This window comes from Polypterus senegalus, chromosome 15, assembly GCF_016835505.1.
Source record: "Polypterus senegalus isolate Bchr_013 chromosome 15, ASM1683550v1, whole genome shotgun sequence".
In the NCBI taxonomy this organism is placed as follows: domain Eukaryota; kingdom Metazoa; phylum Chordata; class Cladistia; order Polypteriformes; family Polypteridae; genus Polypterus; species Polypterus senegalus.
Genome location: NC_053168.1, coordinates 42,799,516 through 42,824,899, shown reverse-complemented (window position 1 = coordinate 42,824,899; position 25,384 = coordinate 42,799,516). Strand labels below are relative to the sequence as shown.

Here is a 25,384-nt window from a genome sequence, read left to right as displayed (position 1 = left end):
GTCCCTAGTGTGTGTGTGCATGCCTTGTGGTGGGCTGGTGCCCTGCCTGGGTTTTGTTTCCTGCCTTGCGCCCTGTGTTGCCTGGGATTGGCTCCAGCAGACCCCCGTGACTCTGTAGTTAGGATATAGCTGGATGGATGGTAAAGAAATACATTTTTCTCCTAAGGTTTTAAATCTTTTAAAACTATGTATTACAATTAAAGAACATTTAATCAAATAACATTACGTGGTTATTTTCCCATAGCCTACTTTATCTGTTTATAGAGGTTTTCAAATTGTGTCCTAGATTATCAGTGTGGCTATTGGCTACTGTTCAAAGCAATTTTAATTTAAGTCTATTCTTAATCAGATGGCCTATTTTTGAGACACCATTCAGTCTGTTACCATTCTAGGAAATTACTTTTTAGATACCATTGCCAGTCATGGACTGATTCCAGCCTTATTCTCAGCCCTTCACACAATAGTCGTTTTTATAAGATATGAGTTTAGCTGATGGTATCATAAAAATCCTATTTTACATTAGATACAATCAGATCATTTAAAAAATAATTAAATACAAAAAAATTTACAATGAAATTCTCTCAAAATTAACACACCATTATTTTCAAGAATATGGTCCTACATTACCTGGGAGGTAGACCCACTATGTGATATTATATCATTCAGAGGTACTAGTGTTGACTGTATGGTTGGAGATGTATTCTGCCTGGGAACACTTAAATTCCAAGAAGGGATTTCACAACCCCACATACCATGTCATTTTCTGTTCACTAAGTATCCCAGGTGCCAGTTTTATCTATTATAAAATTTGTCTGCCTGTTCCCTGCATGAACAGGTATTTTTGTGAAAGAAATCTTTCTAGCATTTGATTTAACCTTTACCAGCTTCTTTTTGTTTCTAAATGGTCCTGATTAAGAATGTGTTGTAAAGTAACAGCTGGTATCCACTCTACTTAGCCACTTTATACTTTTGAAAACATTTATTATGTCTAAATCTTCACTTCCATAAATTTAACAGATACAACTAATATCTCAAACACTGCAGTGTGCAGGAACATCTGGCTCTTTGCAAGACTTTCTATTGAACCATTATGTCAAATATTTAATCTGTAAAATATTAAACTACTTACTGTTGGGCTTTGTCCAGCTTATCTACCACGTTTAACTAAATATAACCAAATCTTTACTATATAGGAGTGGTCAGCTCCGATCCTGGAGAGTAGCAGTTGGCTGTTAGTTGTACTTTTTGCCACTTAATCAGTGACCAACAGCTTCCATTGATTGAAAAGTTTTCCACTCATTTCAATTGCCTTGTTTTTTAAGACTCATTCTTCTGATTTCTTTTTTTCCAAGCAAAAATTAGTTGTGAAACTAGACAACAAACGTCCAGCTAAGTCTGGGCCACAAACTTCTACCGATTTCACTCCTATCAGTTTCTAAATTTGAAGACGATTCTTGCTGTTAATTAAACCTGCTATTTAATTCCATGGCTTGTTGGTGCTCTCATTTTGTCACAGAAAGTGCTGATTTTCCTTTTCTTCTAAGAGCACCATCAAAATCAGCAAATCAGCTTTATGGAGACCTTCATCTTTTTTATGTTCAGGTATTGTATGATGGCCACAGGTTAGCTAGTGTCATGCGTGTGCGCATAGGGGACTGTTCAAGGGCTCTGGTGATCGTGATTCTCTGCCGCTCCAGGCGATGGCACTCTATGATAATGCCTTCTCTTTCTCTCATTCTGCAGACTGGAAGAATGACAGGTTTTCCACTGCTGATGTCACTTCTGGTGTCTGTCCACCTGGACCCACCTCTGCCTTCAGGAAACAGTCTTAGCCGGAAGAACTGCTATCTTTGGCAGTCATATCCAGATTCCCATCTGAAAAGACATAATGTAATACTTCAACCTGCATTTTATTTCTCTTTTTGAGACAACAATTGCACAGGGTCTGCCTGCAGGTGGTCCAAAATCTGTCACTGTCTTTGTTTTGCTATTGTACTGGTCATGTGTTGGCTAGTTTTCTATTTCATTATTGTTTGGCTGCTAATTAAGGAAAAAAGAAATACTTAGGTGCTCTAAGTCTTAAAGAGCAAATCAATTCAAATGAAAGGAAAAGAAGCTAGATGGCAGCAAAAATAGATCACAAAAAAAAAATGTTTAGAATGAAAACCCGCAGCCACTGCAGTTCTCCAGGATTGAAGTTGACCAGCCCAGTTATAAAAGTTTATGTTCCACCACATGTGAATGGTGCAGCTACAGCAGAATCAATTTATGAAATAATATAAAACCTGGAAAGTAAATCACCTGATTTACTTAAACATGTAATGGGTGATTTCAGTTTTTGTGAACTGTTTTCAATGTTTCCACACTTCTATCAGTATGCAATTATTGATGTGAGAGCAGGCAACACACTTGGCAGATGTTATAAAAAACATCTGGGCAGCTTTTGTTACATCTAACTGCAAAGTAATTCACTCAATAATAACAAAACAAAGAAAAGGAAAAATAAGGGCATGGCAGACATACTGTACATTAGTGCTTCTCCTGCAATGATGTGCTGACATCCTTACAGACATTGGATGATGCTGCATACACTGTGACCAAGTACATAGATTTCTGTGAGTCAATGATCATTGAAGAGAAAACCAACAAAATGTACCCAAATAGAAAATTCTGGAGTCACCAAAGTAAAGCATGTTTTTGGTAAAACATCAATGAGGCAGAACATTTAGCAGATGAGAATAAAGAATTCCACTAAACAAAGTAAAATGACATACAGAGAAAGATTTAAGTGGTAGTTTAAAGAAAGCAATCCTTAGCTGGTCAAGAAGGTCTGAAATATATCACAAAATGTAGTCCTAAAATATCATAACCTAACAGACAAGACGAGTTCTTTGCAAATTAATTAAATGTCTTTCATTTAAAATTAGAAATGAGTGCTTTCAGTAATAAAAAATGAACAAATAAAGAAGACACTTTAAGGATATTACCAGAAGTTTTTGACTCCACTCCCCAAATAGCTGAAAAGAAATAACACATAGTTAATGCATAAGAGCTCTCATGCATGTGTGACTAGGAGACATTAAAAGGGCTTGTGTGTCGACGATAATACCATTGCTGATTGAGAAGAAGCACTGTTGTTTACATTCTGTTCTTTTCCATCTACAGACCAGACACTCCAAATGTCAAGGAACTGTGAGGTCAGTTCCGGTTCTGCCTCTTATCCCTGTCTCGCATAGTTCACTGAGACCATATAAACTCCATCACTGCCATGATGGACTCAGTCAACTTATGAACTCACATCTGCAAAGACATCTTTGTTTTTTTCAATTTTCTAAAAGCATGTTTATTTTCCAGCAATTATATTTGGATTTCTGGTTTGATGCCCCAAATCTTTTTCTGACTCTTGTTTGCTCTTTTACAGAGCATAGAGACCATTTTCATAAGGTGAATATGTCTAGATAATACTTTTTGTGGTTTATGTGAACTTTTAATGTATTATCCTTATGTGCTTTTTTTTCTTCTGTATGTGGGATGCAACTGAGAGACAAATTTGACATTTTCCAGTGTAATCATGAATAAATAAAAACAAGGAAATGAAATGCAGCCTTAAATCTGTCTCTGCCATCATATTGCTCAATTCCAATTAAGGGTTGAGGAGTCCTTAGCCTTAACCTAACGGCATTGGGCAGAAACCCTGAACCTGCCATGAAACAGACATCAGTCCATTTTAATACAGAGTAATAGAGGACCATTTAAGAGTTACCAATTACATTTTTGTGGAATATGGGTGAAAACCAGAGTACTCATGTACAACAAAAGTCAATGTGAAAATGTGGGGAAAATGCAAACTTCATGAACTATGGAAAATGCCATAGATAGGATTTAAACCCCGATTTCAGAGCTGTGATTCAACAACATTAAACACTGGATCACTATGCTAGTGCTTTATTTATTCAGTAAACTAAGTACATACAAGCTGATTTTAAAAGTTTAACTACAATCATATACCATCTTAGAGTAATGTGACAATGTGTATGACAAGCAGAAGTAAAAGTGGCCTACAGTAAATGAGATCCTTTTAAGACTATTAAAATGCATTTAACATTTTAACTGAATATTTTCAGTTCCATATTTCTATCATCAGATTTCACCATTTCTGCTGTCCTCGTAAAGACGAATAACCATCATCTTAAGGCCAGCTTCTCTAAGTTCTATATCTGCTTCTCCTTCTGCAGCTCTTGTGCTCAGCATTTTTAAAAAGTTAACCACACACCGTCATCTGCTTTCAGAAACCTTGGCATTACTTTCTCTATTTTGTTCAACAGATAAATTTGTTTACTAACCCAGTCCAATTGTTTTTTAACAACATTTATAAAATATTATTTTCTTTAACATCTGTGCTGTCCAACTTCTTGTTTATATTCTTCTTCTACTGTATTTAGAGTGTAATGGCAGTACTCCTAGAGAGGATTCCTGTATCCACTATCTGACATGTCCAGCTCAACCAGAATGTTGCTTCCAGATGTACATTTTTTCCCCTTGCTAAATGCACATCTCACACTGTTCCACTCCACCTGAACTAGTGTGGTGCTGAGGTGTCACCTGTTGCATGGCTGCACTGGGGTCCTAATTTTGATCCTGAGTTGTTTGTCGTATGGTGGGTGTGGCAATGCGCTGTATCAGCACGTGCTCCTAACCTCTCTCTCTGTCTCTAAATGCACATCACTCCTTTTCTTTACTTTCCTCACTAGATTAATATTGCTGCTGTGATCCCAATTCAAATACTTGCCCCATTCTTATAGGTTCTCTACAGGTCTGCTCTGCATTCTTTGAATGTTGCACCATGATGTTCTAATTTAATCTATCTATTAACTATGCTTCATCTCTTCAGACATGCTAAAAATGTATCCTGTTTTACATTTCTTGCTCCAAAGTCCTAACTAACCCAACTATCCCTAATCCATTGACATTCAAGTATCTCTTAATGGCCATCTTTGCTTTGTACCATCCAAAGACTGTTTAAGGTTTATAATTTTTAAATCATACTTAGAATATCTTTAGCTTTCTCTGACTGCATTAGTCACTGATTTACTGTAACTGTAAGAAGCAGGTTGATCAGCACATGAACTCCACATAAAAGTGGGAAAAGAAGAAGAAGCTAGCTAATATGTAATTTATACCTGGTACTAGACCCATAATTTTATTTTCACTTGCCTGTTTATTTTGCAGTGTTTTTCAGTCCTCTATTGCATTGTATGTATTTTGCTTTTTGTAAATTGCATTTGTTCGTTTAAGAAATATTAATAATAAAACAATAAAAAAAGTTAAGTTACACATTTTCAGACAATTAAATGAATTAAGCGCATCTGAGAATATTATCTTATTTACAGTAAACATTTATGTTGTGCATTAGCACATGGTTATATAGAAAAATGAATTAGAATTAGATAATGTTTAGATGGCTAAGATGTTTTGATGCTTAAGCTTAGTGATATTAGAATTATGATTTCTTTCACTTTTCAATTCACTAGCTGCATGCCAGTGTGGAGTGCACACCCTTGCAACCCTCATGCTGTTTTATGGTTTTATGAGAAAATATTACCTGTTAAAAGCAAACATTGCATAAGTTAATCACTGCCAAAGTTAAACAGTAAAATCTACACTAACTGACCAAATTATTAGGAACATTTTTACACTTGCTTATCTGTGCAAGTCTGTAATCTGACAATCTTGTAGCAGCAGTGCAGTGCATAAAATCATACAGACACAGGTCAGGAGCTACAGTTAATATTTACATCAAACAGCAGTAAGGTGAAAAAATGTGATCTCAATGATTTCAACTATTTCATGATTGTTGGAGGCAGAACTGCTACCCTGTGTATTTCTGTATCTGCGGATCTCCTGGGATTTTCACGCACAACAGTCTCTAGAGTTTACCCAAAATGATACGATAAACAAATTACATCCAGTCAGCAGCAGTTCTGCGAATGGTAATGACTTGTTAATGAATGGGGTCAGAGGAGAATGGCCAGGCTGGTCTGGGGTGACAGAAAGGCTATGATAACTCACATAACCATTCTGTGCAACTGTGGTAAACAGAAAAGCATCTCTGAACGCATAACACGTCAAAACTTGAGGTGGATAGACTACAACAGCAGAAGACCACATCAGGTTCCGATCATGTCAGCCATGAACACAAAGCTGAGGCTGCAGTGGGCATAGCCGCACTAAAACTGGACAGTTGAAGACTTGAAAAACATACCTTGATATGATGAATCTCAATTCCTGCTGAGGCACACAGATGGTAGTGTCAAAATTTGGTGCCAGCAGCATGTGTATGGACTCAATTTGCTTAGTGTAAACAGTCCAGGCTGTTGGTGAAGGTGTAATGGTGTGGGGAATGTTTTCTTGACACATTTTAGGCATATTAATACCAATCAATCATTGCTTGAATGCCACAATCTATTTGAGTATTGTTGTTGACCATGTGCGTTTCATGGCCACAGTTAGTCAATCTTCTAATAGCTGCTTCAGGCATGATAGTACACCATGTTACAAAGCAAAGATTAGCTTAAACTGGTTTTATGAACATGGCAATGAGTTCAGTGTCCAATTACAGGATATGAATCTAATTTAACATCTTTGGGATGTGGTAGAATAGGAGATTCACAGCATGGATGTACACCTGACAAGTCTGCAGAAATTGTGTGATGCAATCATGTCAACATGGACCAGAATCAAATGGGAATGTTTCCAGCATCTTGTGGAATACATGCCACGAAGAAATGAAGCTGTTTTAAAAGCAAAAGGAAAACCTGCATTAATATAGTGGTCCTAATAATTTGTTGAATATCTGTAAAGTTGGCATGTCATTACATTGCTGCTTGTTCCAAGACAGTTAATAATTGTATTGTTCGATTTAACACCTTTTGTCTTTTATAACTACCTTCAATATTTCCATTTTCTTTGGTTTGCTGGAGATTATTATGGAACGGGCAATGTATAATGAGCAGAGCTAAATGCACCTGCTACTTTAAATGAAAACCAGGACTCACATAAAGACTGTTAGCATTGTAAAATAAAAAGGAACTAAAAGAAACAAAAAGAAAAAAACAACTGAAAGATGCAGTGCTCTAATTAGTGGAACCACTACTCTTCTGTTTAGTGCTGTAACTAAATTGACTCTCCTTTATTGTTAAAAGTAGCAGTGAGAATGCTTGCAGTGCCTACATCCAGCATCTCATGGAAGGGTGATCATAAAGCCACACTGTTCACAAATAAATGATAAAGTCCTGTCAAACTTTAATTTTCTGCAAGTGCAATGCATCATATATTATGAGGAATTGTTAAAATATATTGTTAATTTCTAAATATACAAAATTAACTAAAGAGGTTATCTTAAAATGGGAGTAGATTATGTAGCTGCATTACTCTGAAAGGGCATAGTCTTTCAAAATGTGTTATCTTTAAATTGTGTGTTTTAAACACAGTGCCCTTATGAGGGAACTGTTTAAAATCGATAGTACAAATGTCAATTACTTTATAAAGTAAGTAGACTATTATTATTAAGAATAATTTTATTTGACAAAAATTATTCTCAGATTATAATTAGATTAATTGCTGATACTAGTGAAAGTAAGTACTTTGTTTACGGAGATCTTCTCAACTGTGATTTGACGTGACTTGCTTGAATGTATTCATCATAACTTAAGTATTGCCTTGAAACTTGAACGCCTGGGCTTGAAGCGTACTTGAAACTTGCATATGTAAGACTTTGTTCGATCTCTACTAAAATGTTTTGTAAATGTTATCAAGAGTTTGGTTACATTCATATTTTGTGTCACTGGCTAGTTAGTTAATACTTTCACCAGCAGCGTCCGACGTTTTTCAATTTTTCGGAAGTTAACGCCCTTACACGTGCGGGGCGGAAGTACTTCTTTGTGACGTCTTCAGAGGGGCGGAAGTTGTTCTGAGTCTGTGTTTTGGTTCTAAAGGGGGAAGTTGCGAGAAGAAAAAGGAGACGACGTGAATGTGTATGGCTATTTTTCTGCAACAGTGCAAAAGTTAGTATCTGCCCTATTTTCGCCAAGTCTCCCAGCAGAAAACAGGCCGGTATAATTCTCTTCTTGAACACAAGGTAAAGTAATAAAGTTGTTGAATCATCCAGCGTATTTGTTGGTAGTGGCGAAACAGGGCCTCGGAAAGGGATGAGCCTTTTTATCAGTTTTGACATGTTAAGAATCAGCGATTAGTTTGCCTCGCATAAAAGCTACACACTTTGATGAAAATATAAGCGTTCGGTCCTCATAATCAAGGAAAGAAGATAGTTATTCAGATGCCAGTGGCTGTGATTGGAAAACAAGTATTTATATTTTTCCCCTAAAGTAGTGTTGTCCAAAATGGCGTCTTCCTTTTATTTACGAAATATGACAGAATAGAATGATATGGATCACCGTTAAAGAACGCAAACATATAATTAAACCAAATAACATTAAACGCATTAATGGAACAAATAAAGCGTTGTTCTGCTGTTCGTGCAACTTAAGTGATGTCCGGCATTTTGGTCTTGTAACATAAACGAAAATCAACGAAACACTTCCCTAAAACTGTTTTGTCAAGGCTTGGAAAAAAAAAATCGTTTTAACTGATTTGGTTCAGAACTGAATTTAAATTGACTTCTTGTTTATAAACGAGTCGTATGCAGTGCTGTTAAATCATTTATGCTAGCGAGTTCCACAAATGTAACGTGTGGATTTGCTTAAGATGCAACAATGAGTTGGAGTAGTCCAACATTAATGTAGATCATTTGTTAGTAATCCTTGCAACAGCTCGAAACAGAGGTTAAGAATGCGCCGTCAAGCAAGTTTTAAATATAGCTCACATCCGTGAAAAATTGATTCAATGCACTTTCCATGATTGTATTTGTGCTTGTATACATACTATTACAATAATTTGTATTTTGCAGTTTTTGACATAATGAAACTTTCCCTCGCCAGTTTAGAAACTCTTGCAATATACATTATTTAGAGTTGGCGAAGGTGGATGAGTTTAAGTACTTCGGGTCAACAGTACAGAGTAAAGGGAATTGTGGAAGAGAGGTGAAAAAGAGAGTGATGGTAGGGTGGGATGGGTGGAGAAGAGTGTCAGGAGTAATTTGTGACAGACGGGTATCAGCAAGAGTGAAAGGGAAGGTCTACAGGACGGTAGTGAGATCAGCAATGTTATATGGGATGGAGACTGTGCCATTGACTAGAAAGCAGGAGACCGAGCTGGAGGTGGCAAAGTTTAAAGATGCTAAGATACGCATTGGGTGTAATGAGGGTGGGCAGTATTAGAAATGAGTACATTAGAGGGTCAGCTCAGATTGGATGGTTTGCATACAAAGTCAGAGAGGCGAGATTGCGTTGGTTTGGACATGTGCAGAGGAGAGATGCTGAGTATATTGGGAGAAGGATGTTAAAGATAGAGCTGCCAGGCAAGATGAAAAGAGGAAGGCCTAACAGAAGGTTTATGGATTTATTGAGAGAGGACATGCAGGTGGTGTGTATAACAGAGCAAGGTGCAGGGGACAGGAAGATATGGAAGAAGATGGTCCGCTGTGGCAGTCCCTAATGGGAGCAGCCAAAAGGAGAAGAAGAATAAGACTATCTCTGTGTGTTGGGTGTTAGATTAATTTTGCTACGTATGCTGAACATGTATATTGGAATTGTGTGTGGATTAAGATTTTTGTTTTTCCTTTCTCCACAAAACTGTTGTGCTAGTGAAAGTAGTCCAGTGAATAAAGGTATTTAGTAGTAAGTTTGTGAACTGTTTATTTTTTGTTTCATGTGGCTTCACTAGATTTGCCAATTATGAAGGGAGTCTGATCTGTGTTGGACTGAAGTGTCATCCAGGGTTAGTTTTACATTATGCACAGTGTTTCCAGAATTGCTTTAGCATTCCTGTGGAGAACTGGAGTAACGTGAACACTGGAAGTTCAGTATTTCTAAGTCTTTGAAAAGAAATGTACTGAAATGAAATTTATATAGTCTTTGAAAAATTGGTTACCATGTGATGATGTAGATGGTCTGGTGATATTTTACAATGATGAATGAATTTTATTTGTATTTATTGAATTGAAAAATTAATATTTAGTATTTTTGCATTATCCTTTGTTGCAGGAACTTCTGGAATAATGCAGTGTGGAGCATGTGTGCCTATTAACAGCTAGCAATTTTCGTGACTAGTCCTTTATAGTATGACTAACTCCTTTTTTTGAGTTTGAGTAATGTACCTAGACCTGTTAGTTTGAGCCCGAGTCGAGTTTTGTGGAGAATGTTATCCGGAAAAAACACATCTTAATCCACACACGATTTTTAATTACAGATTGAGTCTTATTTTATAAAATATAAAGCCACAGTTAACATTTAATGAGCAGAATCCTGTCATTATCAGTCACTTAATTATGTTTTAGTTCTCAAGAGAAATTTGTATGATTTGTTTTAAATCTACACAACCTAAAACAATGGCAATCAATAAAACAATAATAATTGCGGAATACTTGCAGCAGTGATGCTTTAAACAGTTCCAACAAGAAGCTCAAAAGAATGTGATTCTCAGGTGAAGATTAATGTCATGCTGGTCTGTAGTCAATGCTGTACTTTGCAAGTCATAGGAGAAGTTTTATGTCCAAGTACCTTTCGCTTACATTTGATTTACTGCAATGTTGGAAACAGTTTGAAATTCTAGTTTTAAAAACAGTATAGTTTGAAAACAGCAATGTTTATTTTAGAAAATAGTAGTTTTAACAGCAAGAATTTACATTCTTCTTCTTGTTCTACAGTCTTGGCATTTCATTGTTGTTGGACCATACAATGAACTACAAGGTGTGTTTGTGTGCGTTTTTGGTCACTTTATAAGTTAATTTAAATTGTGAGAGAGAAATTTGACAAGTCACTTAAAATGTTTTACTGCTAGAGAAATGCAAATGGCCACATTGCTTCTGTAAAACAAGTATGTACTTATTTTAAATACTAATTTTCTCAATGGGGTAATTGAGTAAGCACACAGGCCTTTCCAAATTAAGCTGTTGTAAATCTGAAGTTTTCAGATTTTAATTAAATTTTCTGTTCTGACACTGGTTCTGGATTTGCAGGATGCCCGCATCTAAGTCTTCATCTTTACATGGTGCTTCCTTACAGATTGAAGTTTCTGAGCTCCATTGAACATTGTCAATATGTGCTTGCATATCTTAAATGTATCAGTAAATTTGTTAGTCCATTTTGTATTAAATCAAACATTGCCAGGAAAAAATTAATGAAATCATTTGAAAATGGCGTGCAGAGAAATAAAGCTTGTGGGCATTAAATTGTCATCTGCACAACAACACAGGTATTAACTGATGAGTCACTCTGGCGTCTTTGAGGTATGACATAAATCCGCTGTTTAAACAAAATCCCAATTATGCTGAGAAATTTCTTTAAATCGAAACAAACATACTAATAAAATAAGAACGAAGCCCAACCTGGTTCATAGTTGCTAGTACTGTAAACCTTAATTATCAATTGTTTATACTGGAAATGTAATACATTTAATAAGAACTAATAAGAAGACTAATAAGAAACACTTTTTACAACAAAATATCAAATTTCTGTTAATACACTATTTTACTTACAAATTTGTTGTTAGGTGTTTTTTCTGTTAAACATTACTGTTGGTGTGGAGTTCTGCTAGTTAACATTATAATAAGTGTATTGTTGAGATAGACTAGGATTTGAAATCCTACATTGCGCCATTTTTAACCTGGATATGCTTTGGTACCATGTGGCCTTCCAGGTAGACTGAGTAGACATTTCAAACAGTGTAACATACTGCTGCAACTGTAAATATCTCTGTCTGGTTATTTAACAAAATAACAAACAAAAATTTGCCCCTATGTTATTGTACACACCGCCTTGCTAGACTTAAAACAGTTTAATCCTCAGTCATATCAGTTCTGTCCTGTGCCAGTTAGCTGGCAATATAATTTTCATGTATGTACTGTATGCACCCTCTGAAATATTGTTTTAAGTGAAAAAGTCTTCAGACAGAGAACAAGCAGCCAGCCACCTCTAGCTACTAAGGAACATTTTTAAAAATTGTTTGTAAATTATAACCACATCTGTCAGTATTAGTTTTAACTTTGTTTCATATCTTTAAACTGATAGGATTTTTGAGTATGTGGATTTTTTTTAACTATGTTCAGTAGAATGAGTGTCTTGTTGTTTTGTGGAATTCTTGTACATTCCAGCCAGTGTTGACATGATGGTTATGTGCATCATAATACAGGCACTTCAGTGTATACAGTATATGGAAAAAGTAGTGCAATTATACAAGTATAATTTTTATAAGCCAAACATCTTTGTGCTTTGGTTTTTAAAGAATTTTGTATCCCTAGCAGAACAGGAGTAACTGGGTTTAGATGATGAATCCTTGAGTATCGCATTGTTTTCGTGTTTTGGTAGTGATCATCAGTGACTATCAATATGTCTTTTTTTTGTTAAAATCAAAATACTAATTTACATATTAACACTTCGCTTGCTAACTTTATAATCCGTGAAGTAATAAAGTAAATTGAACCTGTTCTTATGCGTTCATTTACATTTTGTGATAAATCTTAATTTTATGTGCAACCTAGAATTTTTATATTCTCAAGTATTCATCAGATAATTCAGACAAAGTTTAAAGAACTAGCCAACCCGCGGCGTACCATATGCCGCATAATCAGGCCGGTTTTTTAATGATTTTTAAGCACAGGGAGAAAATGAACATTTGAAAAATCGGTAATGTAATAAATCAACAAGAAAAGCAACATTGTAACAATGCACGGAACGAACCAACACACAATCGTCCGTGACTGAAAACTGGCGGACCGTCCTCGCGCCTCCTCCTGCCAGACGGATGGATTGGGGTGCACGGCGCGGAGGTTGGAACGGGAGGAGAGGAGAAGGACGTCCATTCAGCTCCGTCCGTCATGCTATTCTGCTGATTTCTCGTTCAGTACGCACTGCCCGCTCATGTGCCCACCTCCCAACTCATTACTTGAGTCGTCGTCTTTATACAGTCCATATGTACGTGTGACTGACGTAGACTTTTCATTGCTCTGTGCGGATCTGGCTGCTTTTCTATATATAATCCACTAAGACACTCAGCCACGGTAGTAGCGAGGTGGGAGGGGGGTGTGTACAAAGGGTTGGGATGTAAGCAGTGGGAGCGTATGAGTCGCACTTAGTGGGAATTTCACGGTTTGCAGCCCGAATTGGGTTCAACGGCTTACCCACGCCGGGTAGACACACGCTCAATGTCATGCATAATTAATTATTTATTAAATGTTAAACACTTCTGGAAAGACGCGGTTGTCTAAAACGGGTTGGTGTGAGAATACACCAATGTAAAGATGGAACGAATGAAAAGATGGAGCTGTGGAGAGAGCAAAATACAACACAATAGTGAACCCGCAGGCTTAACAAACGCCGCGTGGCTCAGACGTGCATGTGGACTCTTACCACAGACGAATGGGACTAACTGGGTGGTCGGTGTATTTGTGTCCGGGCAAATGGGCAGGCAGTGTGAATGCCTAGAGAGCGAGGGTAGACACCGACCGGTGAAAAAGGAGTGTTGGTGGGCAGGAAAACGTCTTCCGTGTTCCTGCAGGAGCATCTAAGAAGACGCATGTTTGTCGCGGATGAGAATGGCTATATGTAGCGTGTAAAACAGTTTGCTATGGTGCACACGGTTGTATGTCGTAACCGAAAAGTCGTTTTTTAAAGACTGCTTACTTCATTGTGCTTTAACCTTAGTTGTAAAGAATTTTTTTTAAGGATCCCATGGGATACCCCTCGCAAACCGCTGCATATGGCGATTCACCTCTGCGAGAGACATGCCTCTATGAACAGTCAACGTAGCTCGGAGGTGCATGACATGCACATGACATTAACCTGACCTGCACTGCATGTGGCCTCTACGACAGACGAATATAAATGACGCCATTTTTTCTGTGTCGTCGCGTCCGAGTTGGTGGGTGTGGCCCTGCGAGTCGTATCCAATGGGCTTGGAGTTGGTGGGCGTGGCTCCTTCCTGCGTGCGCCATAGGTGTCTCACTTGTCGGCGGCTTAGTGAATCCACGCCCCTTACGGCGTGCTTTCCATGGTTGTCTTGCCATAGTGAATTATATATATAGATGATTTCAGTATGAGGCTTTCTTTCAGAATTAGTCTTTCCTTAGTGCTTGTATGTTTTGGTTCAAATTTAAAAGCTGTACACTTTATTCAAAATGAAAAAGTGGAAATATGCTTCTCTGATTTGCTAATGGTAAATTGTAAACTCTATCAAAGGCGGTTACCTGTTTTGCATGATCGTTGACAAAATATCCTATTTTTTATGGCATGTATGCTTTATTTACTTTCAATTGGTGCAGCTTTTTTAATCTTTCCAACATTATATGGTATAGGAATAAATTGTTAGTATATTGTCTTCAAAGAATGAGGAGCTGTGTTGAACACACTAAAAAAAATCAAATTGTTAGACTCGGTCCATCAGAGACCATCTATCTTGATGTATTTGGTTTTAGCATTTAGTTTACTGTTTAGGCTCTGCTCGAGACCAACGGGGTATAAGTTGCACAAAGAGTTCCCAACAGGCCAGCATCCATTTTTTAAGGAGATTTAAAGACTTTATCATCTAAGGTTAAGCAAACATTAATGCATTTGTTACTGGTATGTATTCATTCAGGACTGGGGAATATACTTTACATATTTTAATTTTATTATTATTATTTTATATGTCTTAACATATTTGTTAATTTCCTTTTCAGTTTTTGATAGTAGAAGAAACAGTGACTTGGAAGATCAGTATAGAAGACAATTGTATTGGTCATGGCAAGTCGGGGAGGAGCTACAAGACCCAATGGACCAAATGCTGGCAATAAAATTTGTCAGTTTAAGCTAGTACTACTTGGGGAATCTGCTGTGGGAAAATCTAGTTTAGTGCTCCGTTTTGTGAAAGGCCAGTTCCATGAGTTTCAAGAAAGTACAATAGGAGGTAAGTAAATATTTATTTATTGTAAAATTTGTTTACAGGCTTTGACAAAACAAGTCAATCTTTTATTATGAAATGTATCCTTATTTATAGGAATAACTATTTCTCTAATTCCTTCTATTATAGCCCATTAAAAGTGGTTACAGAGGGCTCTGACTTATTTATTTAAAAATCCTAAAGTGACTGTGATAACAATTTTGCAGTGTTATCAAGTTCTATTAAAATTCATTTATTTACATTTGTATGGATTTATGTTTACTCTCTGGATAGCCAGTACTTAACTGTAAGAAATAACTAGATCAAACAAACTTACACACAGGTCTTTCTGGGTCCAATAGACTAAGGTCATGTAATGTATTACAGTATAAATGTTGAAAAAAATGGCAGGGGGGATAAGCGGGGGTGAAAGAGAGCAAGCTATATCTAATCTATCCTTTTAATCCTTATAATTATCATTACCAACGTAACAATATGATGCATGGCAATAAATCCTGGGTAAAATTGTAAATTAAAGTCAAAGCCATCTCACTTCCAGTTAAGACTACAAAATTACATCAAAAAGTCAGAATCAATGTCTCCATGACAGTTCACTTTGTGAACAGGAATGTTAAAGGCCTGAATCACAAATTAAAAAAAAAAAAGTATTCTCTCACCTAACAGGTCTAAACACTAAAATAGTATTTTTACAGTAGACCCACTTATTAAGCAAGGATCAGTTCCGGCTACAAAAAGACTGGACTAGCCAAATGTTCCATTCCAGCTTTACAAAGAAAACTAGGTGTGGGAATTCTTATACATAGAACAGTCTCATTTGTAGTATCTGATCCCGAAGGGAGATATGTGATTGTCATGGACAATTTATTTAACAGTAAAGTGATTTTAATAAATGCTTATGCACCAAATGTGGATAATAGAGAATTCATGCAAAATGTATTTACATCCATTCCCAATGTGAACACTCATAAAATTATAATGGCTGGCGACTTTAATTGTGTTTTAAATCCAGACATAGATGGGTCTCCTGTCACGGGGTGATGACGTCTAACACTGCAAAGACAATTGCACAGTTTGTAACTGACCAACACTTATCAGACCCGTAGGGGTTTTTAAACCCAAACTCAAGAACATATTCCTTCTACTCGCCAGTGCATCATTGCTACTCAAGAATTGATTATTTCTTTATAGAAAACAATTTCTTGCCTACGATTAAATCTTGCAAGTATGACGCTATTGTTGTTTCCGACCATGCCCATCTGATCTTGGAGCTAAAATCATTATGCCCCACATACTCATCTCGCAGATGGCATCTTAACCCACTTTTATTAGCAGAAGAGAACTGTACAGAATGTATATAAAAACAAATCCTTTTTTTTTTCTAGAGACTTTTTTTTTTCTCAGAGGTCTTTGCAGGAATATTCTGGGAAACCCTGAAGGCCTTCTTAAGAGGACAGATTATCTCATATCTTTCCCACAGAAATAAATTGGAAACCAAGAAGGTATCGGAGCTAATCAGCGAAATTACTAGAATAGATCAAGAACATGCCAGATGTCCAAGTGAGGCTCTTCATAGGAAAAAGCAGACTTTGCATTCAGAGCTCAACCTCTTAATATCTAAAAAAAAAACCGAACTCGTTTTTAAATCAAGACATCATTACTATGAACATGGAGAGAAAGCTAATAAGCTTTTGGCAAAACAAATCCACAAGCAAGAAGTTCGCAATGCAATCCCAGCAATCACCACCACAAACGGAGACAAAATCATTGACCATAAAAATATAATACACACATTTAGAGACTACTATAAATCCTTATATTCTACTGATTTTAAAGAAGACAATACACAATGTAATGTATTTCTGGATACATTAGTTACCACAAATAGATACTCTTAGTGCAGAGGAATTGGATAAACCTTTGGCACTATCTACTTACTAATTACTAGATGCTATAAAGTCACTTAAGAGTAGGAAATGCAGCAGGTCCTGATGGCTACCCTGTCGAATTTTATAAGAAATTCTCCACTCGGCTAGCTCCCCTTTTATTAGCAACATTCACAGAAGCTAGAGACAATCAAATTCTACCTCAAAACTTTTTGCTAAGCATTAATCACCGTCTTTCCTAAACAAAATAAGGACTTATTACAATGTGCATCATACAGACCAATTTCACTTCTGAATAATGATGTTAAGATACTCTCCAAAGTCCTAGCTAGAAGGATGGAGAAAGTGCCGAGATCAAACTGGATTTATTAAAGGCAGACACTTAGCTTCCAATCTTCGACGCCTGTTTAATGTAATATATTCACCTGCAAAGTCAAACACCCCAAAGATGATATTGTTGGATGCAGAAAATTCATTTGATATGATTAAATGTAACTACCTTCTCACTACATTAGAGAAATTTGGGTTTGGCCCGAACATTTGTGCATGGATCAAACTACTGTGTACCCTTCCAGAAGCTTCGATTTGTATTTACATTAATTCAGACTACTTTAAACCAGACAAGGATGCCCCTTGTCACCACTACTTTTTGCAGTCGCCACTGAGCCACTGGCAGTTCACTGTTGAAATGCTTATCAGATAAAGGGGATTATCAGTGAAGGACTTGAACAGAAAAATTTCTCTATATGCAGACAATATGGTCACTGTATACATCAGACCCACAAAACACTGTGCCTGCAGTCCTAACAGCACAAAGATTTCTGGTCTCAGAATTAATTTGAATAAAAGTGTGCTCTTCCCAGTGAATCCTCAAACATACAATATTAGATTGGACACCTTCCCTTTTATCATTTCAGATCAGTTTAAATACCTAGAGGTAAACATGAAGCTCTTTATCAACAAAATTTTGCCGTCTGTTTGGAAAAAATTAAGCAAGACTTGCATAGACGGTCAACCATCTCACTGTAGCTGGTAGAATTAATGTTGTTAAGATGAATATTCTTCCTAAGCTTCTCTTTTTATTTCAAAACATTCTAATATACATCAATAAATCATTTTTAAAGCAATTAGATTAAACTAAAACCTCATTTATTTGGAATTTAAAACATCCACATATCCAAAGAGCAACCCTACAAAGACCTAAGGCTGAACGTGGCATGGCTCTACCTAACTTTGTTTTATTACTGGGCAGCAAACATACAAGCTATAAAAACCTGGACATGGACACAAATAGATGAACATATACAGGCTTGGTCCTCAATAGAAATAAAATCCTGCAGTACTACTTTATATTCCCTGCTTTTTGCCCCTATAAAGCCAAGTTATCGCCAATATACTAACAACCCAATTGTGCTTCACTCACTCAGAATATGGAACCAATGTAGGAAGCATTTTAAGATAGAGAAGCTTTTATCTGTGGCACCTCTGCACGAGGTCCACCTTTTTCAACCCTTGCAAACATATGCAGTTTTTAATATCTGGAAAACATTTGGGATTAAATCACTTAGAGATGCTGTACATAGACAATGTCTTTGCATCCTACAAACAATTACATTCCAAATTTAACTTTCCAGCAACACGTTTCTTTCACTATCTAAAAATTAGAAGCTTTGTTAATCAGAGCCTGCCCGATTTTCCACATCTCCCACCTTCCTCTATGCTGGAAAAAGTATTACAGTAATCCCTCCTCGATCACGGGGGTTGCGTTCCAGAACCCCCCGCGATAGATGAAAATCCGCGAAGTAGAAACCATATGTTTGTGTAGTTATCTATACTAATAAAAGGCAAAGCCCTCACTCACTCACTCACTGACTCATCACTAATTCTCCAACTTCCCGTGTGGGTGTAAGGCTGAAATTTGGCAGGTTCATTCCTTACAGCTTCCTTACAAAAGTTGGGCAGGTTTTATATCGAAATTCTACGCGTAATGGTCATAACTGGAAGCTGTTTTTCTCCATTTACTGTAATGGAGATGAGCTTGAACGCCGTGGGGGCAGAGTTTCGTGTGACATCATCACGCCTCCCACGTAATCACGCAGTACATAGAAAACCAGGAAGACCTCCAAAAAGCGCTGAAGAAAACATGCATTATATAATTGAGAAGGCAGCAAAACAATAAGAAGCGAGCGAGGGACATATACAACCATGTTCATGAGTTCTGCTACTTCGGAAACAAAGCACGATGTAAACCTACACTTTAAATTAAGTTCATAGACAGGCTGCTGCTGGCGTTTGTAATTTAGTGCCTGCCCATATAAGGCCGTCCGTCAGCGGCAATCCAATAGCAAACTCCCACTAAATATTCACGGGTGAAGGACTGTGTTTATGGAGAGGAAGATGAGATGGTCAGGGTGGTGTTTGACACAAACTCAGCGAAACTGCGAGAGAAAGTTTTAAGTGCCAGGACTAAGGTAACATTAAATACAGCCACGGACATAGCACGAGATGGCACCAGCACAGCTGGGAACCTTCGATGCATGTACACGAGCGGCTCACGTGAACTGGCGCAGTGCATAGATAAAGACAACAGTTCCAAAAGCGCTGAACAAAACCGAATTACACAATTGAAAAGGCAGCAAAAAATATGAAGCGTCTGATAAGCATATTCATAAATCCAGCTACTGCGGAAACAAAGCACACGGTGGAAAAAGTCAATGTCCGCTAAAGGAAGACAGTGTAAAAAAACCGTGCATGCAGTGTGTCAGGTCTCAGATAAAGAAGAAGACGAGCTGTTTATTGATGCAGTAAGAAGCGAATCGATGAATGAAACCTGTCATCTTTACAGCGATTGACAAACACGGAATGTAACTTGAACACAACACATCCTACAAATACGAGCCTGATTGAAAGAAATAATGATAATCAAATCCTTGATGACAGCAACACTCAGTAACACTCACAAAACAAATACTGTATATTGACAGTCATGTTACGTTATTTTTAAAATGTTCCCTTTTCTTTTCTAGCTTTTTTAACACACTACTTCTCCGCTGCGATACGCGGGTATATATATATGTATATATATATCCCGATCTACATACTCGAATAATGGATACTTTATTCGCCATCAATGATTGTTTTGGTAAAGCCATACTCAGTGTATTCATTAGATGAGCGGTAAAAAGTAAGAGCGAGGGAGGATGCAGGCTGTAGTGCGCGTCAACTCTATCTGAATTGCGATCACATTTCAAAAATATATCTTTTCAAGTTCTATTTAGTCCATATTTGTCAAACTCAAGGGCCACGGGCCACATCCGCCGGCGTGTAATTATATCCGGCCCGCGAGATCATTTTATATACTGTATTATTGTTATTAATGGCCCAGGTATATGAAGCGCTGGTAACACAATAAACTACAGATCCCATAATGCAGCGCTTCAGCTGCCTTGCCGAACACTTGCGAAGCTAGCTCACATGATGCTGGAGCGAAAAGTTCATTCTGAAAATAGAGCCTTTAAAAAGCGATGGGAGGCTGAGTATATGTTTACTGAACCCGTGTGTCTCATTTGTGGAGCTAATGTGGCTGTAATTACAGAATTTAATCTAAGACGGCACTATGAGACAAAACATCAGGGTAACCTAAATGCAATGCAGAAGATACAGAAAGCAGAATAATTAAATAAGAATCTGACACTTCAGCGGACGTTTTACCGTGCACAATCACAAAGTGATTTCAAGTGAAGCTGCTTTTATGGGAGACACAAATGCACCAGTGCACCTTGCCCCACGTTCCCTGTTGCGAAGTAATGTTAAACCAAGTCGTCACTACGGTGTTCCCAAATACGCACTTTGCTGATAAACTGGCGCACTGAGTTTGCACGGCGCTTTGGTGACTTTGAAGAACAAAAAGTCCGTCTACATGCGGCTCGAACCTTGTGCATGTTTGGTAGCACATATCTGTGTGAGAAGCTCTTCTCAGTGATAAAGACTAACAAAACAGCACACAGGAGTCGCCTCACTGATGAGCACCTGCAATCCATCCTGAGAATCTCCACAACACAGAACCTCACACCAAACATAAACGAATTTGTTGCCAAAAAAAGATGCCAGGCGTCCAGCTCTAAAATGACATATGAGCAAAGACAACTGAATGATTTGATTATTTATTGCTGAAAGGAACACATTTTATTTATATTTCCAGGTTTTGTTATGCAGCATGTTCATATTTGAATTTGTATAATTTTGACAGGATATATTTTTATGGAGAGCAAAATCTTTTGGGATATTTATAATCTAAGTTTATTTTTTATATAAAATTACATAAGAGTAAAGAAGACTTGCACGTAAGAGCGGGAGTTATCCATTTTAACAAGCGGCGTATTGCACTGATACGAAATAGCTGTGTGTGTATATATGTAGATATGTATGTATATATATGTTTATATATGTGTGTGTGTGTGTCTATATATATGTATTTGTGTGTATATATGTGTGTTATGTATGTATGTGTGTATGTATATGTATATATGTAGATATATATATGTATGTATATATGTATAGATATGTGTATATATATATATATATGTTTATGTGTGTGTGTGTGTAAATAAATATATATATATATATATATATATATATATATATATAGAGGAAATAATTATTTGACCCCTCACTGATTTTGTAAGTTTGTCCAATGACAAAGAAATGAAAAGTCTCAGAACAGTATCATTTCAATGGTAGGTTTATTTCAACAGTGGCAGATTGCACATCAAAAGGAAAATCGAAAAAATAACTTTAAATAAAAGATAGAAATTGATTTGCATTTCATTGAGGGAGGTAAGTTTTTGAACCCTCTAACAAAAAAAGACTTAATACTTAGTGGAAAAACCCTTGTTTGCAAGCACAGAGGTCAAACGTTTCTGGTAATTGATGACCAAGTTTGCACACATTTTAGGAGGAATGTTGGTCCACTCCTCTTTGCAGATCATCTCTAAATCCCTAAGGTTTGAGGCTGTCTCTGTGCTACTCTGAGCTTGAGCTCCCTCCATAGGTTTTCTATTGGATTAAGGTCCGAGACTGACTAGGCCACTCCATGACCTTAATGTGCTTCTTCTTGAGCCACTCCTTTGTTGCCTTTGCTGTATGTTTTGGGTCATTGTCGTGCTGGAACACCCATCCACGACCCATTTTCAGTTTCCTGGCAGAGGGAAGGAGATTGTCGCTCAGGATTTCACGATACATGGCTCCGTCCATTTTCCCGTTAATGCGATTAAGTTGTCCTGTGCCCTTAGCAGAAAAACACCCCCAAAGCAAAATGTTTCCACCCCCATGCTTGACGGTGGGGACGGTGTTTTGGGGTCATAGGCAGCATTTTTCTTCCTCCAAACACAGCGAGTTGAGTTAATGCCAAAGAGCTCTATTTTGGTCTCATCAGACCACAGCACCTTCTCCCAGTCACTCTCTGAATCATTCAGGTGTTCATTGGCAAACTTCAGGACGGGCCTGCACATGTGCCTTCTTGAGCAGGGGGACCTTGCGAGCCCTGCAGGATTTTAATCCATTGCGGTGTAATGTGTTTCCAATGGTTTTCTTGGTGACTGTGGTCCCTGCTAATTTGAGGTCATTAACTAACTCCTCCCGTGTAGTTCTAGGATTCTTTTTCACCTTTCTCAGAACCATTGACACCCCACGAGGTGAGATCTTGCGTGGAGCCCCAGGCGAGGTCGATTGATGGTCATTTGTGCTCCTTCCATTTTGAACAATCGCACCAACAGTTGTCACCTTCTCTCCCAGCTTCTTGCTAATGGTTTTGTAGCCCATTCCAGCCTTGTGCAGGTCTACAATTTTGTCTCTGACATCCTTGGACAGCTCTTTGGTCTTTCCCATGTTGTAGAGTGTGGAGTCTGCTTGATTGATTGATTCTGTGGACAGGTGTCTTTTATACAGGTGACTAGTTAAGACAGGTGTCCTTAATGAGGGTGAATAATTGAGTAGAAGTGTCTAACCACTCTGTGGGAGCCAGAACTCTTAATGGTTGGTAGGGGTTCAAAAACTTATTTCCCTCAATGAAATGCAAATCAATTTCTATCTTTTATTTAAAGTTATTTTTTCGATTTTCCTTTTGATGTGCAATCTGCCACTGTTGAAATAAACCTACCATTGAAATGATACTGTTCTGAGACTTTTCATTTCTTTGTCATTGGACAAACTTACAAAATCAGTGAGGGGTCAAATAATTATTTCCTCCACTGTATATATATATATGACAACAACACTCATCACTCACAACAGTGACAAAACAATTACATTGACAATCATGTTACGTTATTTTCAAAATGTTTCCTTTTCATTTTCATTGCTTCTTTAACACACTACTTCTCCGCTGTGAAGCGCGGGTATTTTGCTAGTTTTTATATATTTTAAGCCCTTATAAACTCTCCCACACTGTTAACATTATTAGAGCCCTCTAGACATGAAATAACACCCTTTAGTCAAAAGTTTAAACTGTGCTCCATGACAAGACAGAGATGACAGTTCTTTCTCACAATTAAAAGAATGCAAATAGATCATCTTCTCTTCAGGAGCAGAGAATTTCAGAGAGAGAGAGCGCTCGCAAAGAAAAGCAAACAATCAAAAAATCAATACGTGTGCTTTTAAGTTTGCCGCGGTATTTTTTAAGGGAGCGTCAGTATTCTCTAAGCAAACAGCCCCTCTGCTCACATCTCCGTCAGTCGCAGAGAACGTCAGAGAGAGAGCGCGAGAGAAAAGCAAACAATCAAAAAATCAATAAGTGTGTTTTTGGAAGCACCGCGATAAAGCGGCCGGCATTTCTTAGAGGTGCGTCCGTATCTTCTAGGCAAACAGCTTCTGTGCAAACAGCACCTCTGCTCACAGCCCCTCCGTCAGGCGAGAGAATGTCAGAGAGGGTGAGAGAGAGGCAGAGACAAGCAAACAATCGAGCACCGCGCAGGAAACATATCTTATAGCATTGAGGAGTTTTAGTTAATATGTAATACATGCTCTGATTGGGTAGCTTCTAAGCCATCCGCCAATAGTGTCACTTGTATGAAATCAACAGGGCAAACAAACTGAGGAAGCATGTACCATAAATTAAAAGACCCATTGTCTGCAGAAATCCGCAAACCAGCGAAAAATCCGTGATATATATTTAGATGTGCTCACATTTAAAATCCGCGATAGAGTGAGGCCGCGAAAGTCGAAGTGCTATATAGCGAGGGATTACTGTGTTCAGTGTCGAGGACAGCATTTCTGCAATATATAAAACCATTGTACAGTTCCTCCCTTTCAAAGATCCAAATGGACAGTAGGAAAAGGATCTCTAGTTCAACATATCAGAAAAGGAGTGGAAGGTAGCAATGTAGAGAATTCATTCGAGCTCCATATGCGCAAAGCATACAATTATTCAACTCAAAATTACATATCGAACACATCTGTCTTATTTAAAATTTTTCAAAATGTTTCCAGGGCAAGATCCAAACTGCAAATGCTGCAATCAAGTTCCAGCCTCACTCGGTCACATGTTTTGGGCCTGCACCAAATTAATATCATTCTGGACCAAAATTTTTAAATGCCTCACAGACAGCCTTGGTGTCACAATCCCTCCTAACCCATTAACAGCTGTGTTTGATGTACATCCAGATGGGCTTAAAGTGGAGAAGGACAAACAAACTGTAATTGCCTTTACTACACTATTGGCACTTAGACTTATCTTGCTCAACTGGAAGAATCCTAACTCTCCTCTTTTAAATCAGTGCATAACTGAACTTTTATACTATTTGAAAGTGGGAAAAATCAAATTCTCAGAGGATCTGTGCAGAACTTTTTCAAAACCTGGCAGGATCTAATCAGTACCAATTTAAATTAAGCTCTTAAAGCACAGAGGAAGAAGATTTTCTTCCCATTTCTTTTTCTTCCCATTTATCTTTATCCACTTATTAAACTTATCAATTTACTTATTTTTACTAGCTTTAAGTTTTACTCTGTTGGCCATGCTCTCTTTCTCAGGGGTGGGGGTTGATTTGTTTTCAGTCCTATTTTTGTAGAAATTGATCTATTTGTATGGAATGATTACAATAAAATCAAAAGAAAAAAATGGCAGTTTGAAAAGTAGTATAAAAAAAGAAAAATTACATTTTTAAGAATAAAAAATGTAGCATTGGTCTTATGCTTTACAGTTTACTACATATAACTTGTTAGTATGGAGACATGCTAGTAAGAACTTTTTGTCATAATAAAGTGATAATCTCGCAAACACTGACACACAGTGCAGGTGCTGTAGAGAGAAGACTCTTTTCCAGCAGAAACAGTGTCAAAATATGATGCCAATTCCACTGTTTCTGCAGCTCGCATATTTAAATCTTACCAATGTAATATTTATTTGGAATGCACTAATATTACTCGAGTTCATGTATGATGCATGCGTCTTCTGA

General features: G+C 37.4%; 1 protein-coding gene across 1 annotated transcript in view; it reads left to right on the top strand.

The window, feature by feature from the left end:
- The first annotated feature begins 7,961 nt into the window (after window positions 1–7,961).
- Window positions 7,962–25,384, top strand: part of rab5aa (RAB5A, member RAS oncogene family, a) — a 58,836-nt gene continuing 41,413 nt past the window's right edge. The window contains exons 1-2 of the mRNA XM_039736194.1: window positions 7,962–8,137; window positions 14,831–15,057. Of these exons, the coding sequence (XP_039592128.1) occupies window positions 14,892–15,057 (166 nt within the window). The 5' untranslated portion in view covers window positions 7,962–8,137; window positions 14,831–14,891. The remainder of the gene's footprint in view (window positions 8,138–14,830; window positions 15,058–25,384) is intronic.